Raw genomic sequence first — 9,061 nt, forward strand, 5'->3', positions numbered from 1 at the left:
TAGGTATAAATAACCTTGAGCGCGTGTATAATGGTATATGTAGGAAAATAATCAGGAAGCGATACATTCTGAGGATTTGTTACCTTTGTTTTTAATATAATTTATTTAGTTTTAAGTTTATATAACTTAGCTTTTGACAATGGCTATGTTTAACGATGGTTTGCAAAAGTTCCTGAAAATTTAGCAATCAGCTCCTGTGAGCCAGTACAACACACTCCAGCATTTCGCTAGACATCGTCCCAAGTTCTCTGGCTTGATTCTAAGCTCTAATTACCTGCCTCTGCTTCCTTTGCAACTTTAGGTGCCCTACAAAGTTACCCCCAGGGAGAGAAGGGAGAAGGCAGAAGTGTTAGCAAGTACTCAGCACCTGCTATGTGGCAGTCATTGTGGTCAGTACTTTATGTTATTTCATTTTACACTCACTTTAATCTCATAGGAAAGAGATTAATACATGTACATATTTTGTTTGCACATTTTTGCCATTGTATTCCCAGGGGCTTGGACTATGCCTTACACATAGCAGACACAAAATTCATGTTTGTTGAATTAATAAATGAACGAAAAAGCTGAGGATGAAACCGACTCCTCAACCTGCATACAAGGCCCGCTGTGATCTGGCCCCTGCCTCCCGCTCAAGCCTCCCTTCCCACCTTACCCAAGTGAATCCATCTCACCTGCACGCGGCTTGCTGCTAGACACTGCCAAGACTACTTGACTTGTGCTGTCTCCACTACCTAGAAGGCCCTTCCACCATGCATCTTTCTTAGATCAGATTTCCCCAGAAACAGACTCTAAGAGATTAAAGTGCAGGAAGTGTGTGGACAAGAGCTCTTGGTAAGAACCCTCATAAAGAAGTGAGGGGGGAAAAAAGGGACAAAAAAAGAAAAAAAAAAAAAAAAAACCAGAAGTGAGGAAAGCGGGACTGGGCAGGAGAAAGTCGAGCCGTGATGCAGTTGCAACAGAGGCCTCATCCAAATTGATGGGAGGCTCAGAATATGGGATGGATTTCAGAACTGTGCCATATTGAAGCAAGGGGCAGGACCTTTTTACCCCAATTTGTACCTCATCATTGAATGAGGGCCATCTGTGGATGGGGGGATAACTTTGGGTGAAGCAGCTCCCTTTGCCAAAGGCATGGTCTGGAGAGAAACTAGGCTTTGCGCCACCAGCAAACAAAACTCTGGGAAGCTGGGGAATGAGTGCCTCGATCCTAAAGGGGGATCTGGGCTTCACATTCCACCATGTACCTTCTTATTTCTTACATATGCCCAGACATGTTTTGTTCTTTTGTTGTTGTTGTTTTGTTTTGAGACAGAGTCTCTCTCTGTTGCCCAGGCTGGAGTGCAGTGGTGCAGTCTCCACTCACTGCAACCTCCGCTTCCCAGGTTTAAGCAATTCTGGTGCCTCAGCCTCCCCTGCTGGGACTACAGGCATGCACCACAATGCCCGGCTAATTTTTGTATTTTTAGTAGAGACAGGGTTTTACCCTGTTGGCTAGTCTGGTCTCAAACTCCTGCCCTCAGGGGATCTGCCCGCCTCAACCTCCCAAAGTGCTAGGATTACAAGCGTGAGCCACCCGTGCCTGGCCCTAGCTATGTTATTTAATAGACTTTATATTTTAGAACAGTTTTAGGCTCATAGTGAAATTGAGCAGAGGGTACAGAGAGTTCCCAAATACCCACTGCCCTGACACACACAGTCTTTTCCATTATCAACACCGCTCACTAGAGTGGTAATTTGTTACAATTGATGACCCTACTTTGACACATCATTTTCACCCAAAGTCCATAGTTTACCTTAGGGTTCTCTCTTGGTGTTGCACAGTCTATGGGTTTGGACAAAAGTATAATGACATGTATTCACCATTATATAATCATACAGAATAGTTTCATGCCTTAAAGATCCTCTGTGTTCCACCTATTCATCCCTCCTTCAGCACCCCGTACCCCTGGCAACCACTGATCATTTACTGTCTTCATATTTTGCTTTTTCCAGAATGTCATATAGTTAGAATCATACAGTATGTAGCCTTTTCAGATTGGCTTTTTTCACTTAGTAATAGGAATATAAGGTTCCTCCATGCATATTACTCCATGTATATTCATGGCTTGATACCTCATTTCTTTTTAGCACTGAATAGCATTCCACTGTCTGGATGTACCACGGTGCATCTATTTATCTATTCACCTACTAACAGACATCTTGGTTACCTCCAAAGTTTGGCAATTATAAGGAAAGCTGCTATAAACATCCATATCCAGGTTTTTGTATGGATGTAAAACTTTTCCTTTGGGTAAATATCAAGGTACATGATTGCTGGATTATTTGTAAGGATATGTTTAGTTTGTAAGAAACCGCCAAACTGCCTTCCAAATCTGTACCATTTTGCATTCTCACCAGCAATGAATGAGAGTTCCTGTTGCTCCACATTCTTGTCAGCATTTGGTTTCACTCCCCACTTCACTCAGCGGCTAGCTGTACCAGAGAAGGTTGTACATGAGTTATGTGACTCTATATAATAAAGCTAAGTCTTTAGGTGCCACCAGTTCTAACTTTAGGCAGTAGAGCAGTAATGGTTAAGAACATGGGCCGGGCGCGGTGGCTCACGCCTGTAATCCCAGCACTTTGGGAGGCCCAGGCGGGTGGATCCCAACGTCAGGAGTTCAAGACCAGCCTGGCCAAGATGGTGAAACCCTGTCTCGGCCGGGCGCGGTGGCTCAAGCCTGTAATCCCAGCACTTTGGGAGGCCGAGGCTGGCGGATCACGAGGTCAGGAAATCGAGACCATCCTGGCTAACCCGGTGAAACCCCGTCTCTACTAAAAAATACAAAAAAACTAGCCGGGGGAGGTGGTGGGCGCCTGTAGTCCCAGCTGCTCGGGAGGCTGAGGCAGGAGAATGGCGTGAACCCGGGAGGCGGAGCTTGCAGTGAGCTGAGATCTGGCCACTGCACTCCAGCCTGGGCGACAGAGCAAGACTCCGTCTCAAAAAAAAAAAAAAAGAAACCCTGTCTCTACTAAAAATACAAAAAATTAGCCGGGCGTGGTGGCGGGTGCCTATAATCACAGCTACTTGGGAGGCTGAGGCAGAGAATTGCTTGAACCCAGGAGGCAGAGGTTGCAATGAGCTGATACTGTGCCACTGCACTCCAGCCTGGGCGACAGAGTGAGACTCTGTCTCAAAAAAAAAAGAACATGGATGCTAGAGCCAAATTTCCTGGGTCCATTTTCATGCTCTATCATGTCTAACTGGTTGACCTTGGATAAGCTGCTTAACTTCTCTGTCCCTCATTTGTTTCATCAATAAAAAAGAACAGTACCTACCTCTTGAGGTTGTTGAGTTAATGTAAAGCACTTAGAACAGTGTCAGGCACAGAGTAAGCCCTCAATAAATTTCAGTGAATGGGCCAAGCACGGTGGCTCACGTCTGTAATCCCAGCACTTTGGGAGACCAAGGCAGGGGGATCACCTGAAGTTAGGCGTTCAAAACCAGGCTGGCCAACATAGCAAACTCCCTGTCTCTACTAAAAGTACAAAAATTAGCCAGGCATGGTGACATGCACCTATAACCCAGCTACTCAGGAGGCTGAGGCAGGAGAATCACTTGAATCCGGAACGGGGAGGTTGCAGTGAGTTTAGATTGCGCCACTGCACTTCAGCCTGGGCACTACAGATGGAACAAGACTTCGTCTCAAAAAAATAAAATAAAAATATTTAGTGATTATTACCAAAGACGTGTATATTTTAAATAATTCAGTTTAGATTGTTAGAAAATGACTGACTAGAAAAAATTCTTGAAAGTCTTGGCTCTCCACAAGAACCCATGGAAAGAGATGGATTTTTAGCCTTCATTTCAATTTTTTTTTTTTTTTTTTTTTGAGGCAAGTTCTCACTTTGTCACCCAGGCTGGAGTGCAGTGGCACAATCATAGCTCACTGCAGCCTCAAACTCCTGGCCTCAAGTGATCCTCCCACCTTGGCCTCCCAAAATGCTTGGGATTAAAGGCAGGAGCCACCATGCTGGGCCATCAATGGCTACATTTTTTAAATCCTCACACAGTGAAGCAGTGTATCAGACATTCCAGAGTAATAACCCCAGGTATTCAGTTGAAGACTTGCTAGCAAGTACAAGTGAGACAGTTTTTCTGTGTCCACACAACAGAAACCAACTTCATGTTGATAATGGCATTGCAAGAGCCTTAGCTTCCCACTGATGTTCAGATGCTAGGTCCTGGTTTTATGGACTCAAGGAGGCAAGTTACATCCTTCATCTTGAGCTATTTTGTGCACTGTGTGCTTAAAATGATGCAAGAATTAAACAATCACAAATCTGCATGTCCTAAGGTACCATTTCCTTCATCCTTCCCTCCATACAAGTGATTTTCCTCTCTAGGGGCCCTTTAGCTGCTAGAGAAAAAGATACGAGGAGATTTCCTGTCTGCTATGACTTACCTACCCTCTATCCCTCATTCCCCAGAGAAGCAAAGGGCCAGGAAGAGAGAAGGAAGAAGAGGGGATATGGGAATATGGGGAACTCTCCAAGGAGAAGCAAGGCAGTCGTCCTCTTTCTCCAGAGCAACTATTTTCCTGGGGCCCCAGGAAAGGTGACACGCCTGTTGAGACTCTAATGAGTGCAGCAGCCAGGTTCTGTGGTCTCATTTTCCAGTGTGAAATCCTTTGTTCAGGGTGGCTTTAGCCATAACACCACAGAGGCCTGGAGACCACAGGTTGCTGATTGGTGCAAGTTTCTTTATTCGGTCACTAAAAATATATATACTAAGGAACTAAAATGAGCCAGAAATATTTCTAGGCACCAAAGGGAATAATACAGACATTGTTCCTTTCCTCAAGGAGCCTACGTCAGAATGGTGAAAGACAGACAATAAGTAAACAAACAGATCAACAAAATTCTGTAAGATGGGCCGGGCACGGTGGCTCATGCCTGTAATTCCAGCACTTTGGGAGGCCGAGGAAGGTGGATCATGAGGTCAAGTGATCGAGACCATCCTGGCCAACATGGTGAAACCCTGTCTCTACTAAAAATACAAAAATGAGCTGGGTTTGGTGGCGCATACCTGTAATCCCAGCTACTCAGGAGGCTGAGGCATGAGAATCGCTTGAACCTGGGAGGTGGAGGTTACATTGAGCCAAGATCGCACCACTGCACTCCTGCCTAGTGACAGAACGAGACTCTGTCTCAAAAAAAAAAAAAAAAAAAAAAAAAAATCTGTAAGATGGTTTGCAGGGACTAGTACGCAGAGCACAAAACAAAACAGGATGATGCATCTGCATCACTGGGTCGGTGCAACTTCAGATTGAATGGCCAGGGAAGGCAGCTTTCTGGAGGTGCCATTGACCTGAATGACAACAATATGTCTTAGGCCAGGTGAGATAGCTGAACCTGTAATCCCAGCACTTTGGGAGGCTGAGGTGGAAGAATCACTTGAGCTTAGGGGTTTGAGACCAGACTGGGCAACATAGTGAGACCTCGTTTCTACAAAAACAATCAAAAAATTAGCCGGGCATGGTGACGTGCACCTGTAGACCTAGCTACTCAGGAGGCTGAGGTGAGAGGATAGCTTGAACTCAGGAGGTTGAGGTTGCAGTGAGCTGTGATCGCACCATTGCACTCCAGCCTGGGTGACAGAGTGAGATCCAGTCTCAAAAAAAAAAAAAAAAAAAAAGAAAGAAAGAAAAGAAAAAAAAGTCTCAATGTTCAGTTTGGGTTAGATAGTATTTTGCTTTGGAACCCTCTATGAGCTGGGGCATCCCTCTTCCCACAAAGAGACAAGCATGAAATTAGATGCCAGGCTGCATCTAGAAAGGTATGGGAACTGTCTCAGCAGGGAATTGCTTCAGCACTTCTACACCCTGCCACAGTGGAAATGTCAGTTTACAGAGCTAGCTGCCTCCACTCGAGCTGCTGTTGGTCTTCTGTCCCAGTGTATCTGTTCCATAGTGCTGGTACTAAAACCACAACAAAAGCACCTTGCTGTCCAATAGCTCCAACTACAGTGCTAGCCAGACCGTGTCTCCTGTGGACCCGGTTTGCAAATTTCTCACCCTTGCATGGCAAGCTCAGTGCATGCAAACTGCTCTGTCATTTACAGCATCATCATCAAGTGATTGTACTTTACAGGGGATAAAACTTCACTTTAAAAAAAAAAAATCTGCTGCTGGGCAATGTGGCTCACGCCTGTAATCTCAGCACTGTGGGAGTGCGAGGTGGGTATATCACCTGAGGTCAGGAGTTCGAGACCAGCCTGGCCAACCTGGTGAAACCCTGTCTCTACTAAAAATACAAAAACTAGCTAGGCATGGTGGCAGGCGCCTGTAATCCCAGCTACTCGGAAGGCTGAAGCAGGAGAATTACTTGTACCCAGGAGGCCAAGGTTGCAGTGAACTGAGATTGCACTCCAGCCTAGGCGACAGAGTGAGACTCCATCTCATAACAAAACAAAACAAAACAAAAAAATCTGCCATGTAATCCAACAAGAGAAAAAAAAAAGTAAAGATTCATTAGGAACATAAGCAACTCCATCCAAAAAGGAAGCTGTTATGGTTTGACCATGTCCCCCAAAGTTCATGTGTTGGAAACATAAGCCCCCAGGGCAACACTGGTGAAAGGTGGGATCTTTAAGAGGCAATTAGGTCATGAAAGCTCTGCCCTAATGAATAGATTAAGGTTATCTCAAGAGTGGGATCATTATTGCGAGAGTAGGTTTGTCATAAAAGCTAGTTCAGGCCGGGCGCGGTGTCTCATGCCTGTAATCCCAGCACTTTGGGAGGCCGAGGAGGGTGGATCACGAGGTCAGGAGTTCAAGACCAGCCTGGCCAAGATGGGGAAACCCCGTCTCTACTAAAAATACAAAAAAATTAGCCAGGCGTGGTGGCACGCGCCTGTAATCCCAGCTACTCCGGAGGCTGAGACAGAGAATTGCTTAAACCTGGAGGGGCGGAGGTTGCAGTGAGCTGAGATTGCGCCACTGCACGCCAGCCTGGGCAAAAGAGGAAACCCCCGACTAAAAAAAAAAAAAAAAAAAAAAAAAAAAAAACTAGTTCAGCCCCCACACTGCTCTCTCTTGGGCTTTCTTGCTTTTCCTCTTTCCACCATGAAATGATAAAGCAGGAAGACCCTCACCAGATGCTGGTCCCTTGGACCTCTCAGCCTCCAGAACTGTAAGAAAGAAATATGTTCTTTATAAATGATCCAGTCTGTGGTATTCTGTTATATCAGCACCAAACAGACTAAGACAAAAGCTGGCTAGACAATAAACATTTCATATCCCTCCAAATTTTCTTTTGGTGTTTTTAATATGCATTGGTACATTTTCCACAATTTTAATCAGCATAAATACACAGGTCTGTATCTTAGTTTTTTCTACTTTACATTTTTCATGTAATACATTTGCACTTATTAATATTGTTCCCATGTGTCATTTAAACAGCCTTATAGAATCAAAGCATATTGAAATTCTTTTTTTATTTTTACTTATTTCTTTTTTTTTTTTTTTCCTGAGACAAGGTCTTGCTCTGTTGCCCAGGCTAGAGTGCAATAGTGACATGATCATAGCTCACTGTAACCCTGAACTGGGCTCAAGTGATCCTCTTGCCTCCGCCATCCCAGAAGCTAGGACTACAGGTGCCAGTCACCAGGCCTAGCTAATTTTTAAATTTTTTTTGGTAGACACAGAGTCTTGCCATGTTGCCCCAGCTGGTCTTGAACTCCTGGCCTCAAGCGATTCTCCTGTCTCAGCCTCCCAAAGTTCTGGGAGTACAGTCTTGAGCTACTGCACCTGGTTTTCTTTCCATTTTTGAGGATTATAATTGCTTGAGATTTTCCAAATATATTATACAAGGTCTAGCTAAGAACTTAGTAGATTTCTTTATTGTGGTCTTTTTTCTCTCTTTTGCCTTGTAGAAATATCCCACAAAGTGAAGTAACCAAGTCAACAAGTGTGAACAATTTTATAGCTCTTGTTAAATTTACTAGACAGCTCTCAGGAACGACAGAGCCAGTTTACAGCAGGAGCCATTAGTGGGTGTGGACCTCTTTTCTAACATCTGCTTCTAAACTTGGCTTTATCATAGAAAGAGATAAAATCATTACAAACAATTTGAAGTAATTCTTTGTCTTATAAAAAACATTCTGAAAACCTTTCTGTATTCCCACTAGTAGGTATAGTTAACCTTGTAACTCCACAAACAGACCACTTTACACACCTGCCTGGGGGCCTTTGTTTTTGCTTGCCCCTCTCTGAAATGCTCTCTCCAGGTGATCAAGTGGCTTGCTCCTTTACTTAGCTATCTACTCAGGTAAAATCTTAGCCAAGATGCCTTTACTCTTCACCCTACTTAAAATGTCCCTCTGCCCCACCCTGAGACTTTTAACTTGCATAGCCCTCATCATCACCTGACATAATATGTACTTCTTTGTTTTTATAGATATTATCTGTGCCCCTCCACTAGGATGTCCATTTCATGGGAATAAAGACTTTGTCTCTTTCATTTGCTTCTATATTCCCAGTGCCACGAAGATGCCTCGTACATAGTAAATGCTCACTAACTATGGTGGAACTAATGAGTGAGTGACTGAAGCAAGTGTCTGATTACATCATCATTAATTGCTTGGCATTCTGGAGTTAGTGCTGAAAAGCTGTGTAAGGCTAATTGGTGGAGCTAAAAAGTTTGCTGGCCGGTGTCATGGTTCATGCCTGTAATCCTAGCACTTTGGGAAGCCGAGGCGGGAGGATCACGAGGTCAGGAGTTCGAGACCAGCCTGGCCAACATAGTGAAACCCCATCTCTACTAAAAATACAAAAATTAACTGGGTATTAGCCGGGTATGGTGGCGGGCACCTGTAGCCCCAGCTACTCGGGAGGCTGAGGCAGGAGAATCACTTGAACCTGGGAGGCAGAGGTTGTGGTGGGCGGATATCACGCCACTGCACTTCAGCCTGGGCAACAGAGTGAGACTTCATAACAAAAAAAAAAAAGTTTGCTGGTCATGAGTTTTTTTGGTTTTTTTGGTTTTGGGGGGTTTTTTGAGACAGAGTCTCACTCTGT

General features: G+C 44.5%; 1 protein-coding gene across 1 annotated transcript in view; it reads left to right on the plus strand.

Annotated features, from left to right (window-relative positions):
* Nucleotides 1–8,502, plus strand: part of SV2C (synaptic vesicle glycoprotein 2C) — a 272,270-nt gene extending 263,768 nt beyond the window's left edge. The window contains exon 13 of the mRNA XM_025388314.1: nt 7,684–8,502. Within this exon, the coding sequence (XP_025244099.1) occupies nt 7,684–7,720 (37 nt within the window). The 3' untranslated portion in view covers nt 7,721–8,502. The remainder of the gene's footprint in view (nt 1–7,683) is intronic.
* Nucleotides 8,503–9,061: the final 559 nt, after the last annotated feature.

The sequence above is a fragment of the Theropithecus gelada genome, chromosome 6 (genome assembly GCF_003255815.1).
Source record: "Theropithecus gelada isolate Dixy chromosome 6, Tgel_1.0, whole genome shotgun sequence".
In the NCBI taxonomy this organism is placed as follows: domain Eukaryota; kingdom Metazoa; phylum Chordata; class Mammalia; order Primates; family Cercopithecidae; genus Theropithecus; species Theropithecus gelada.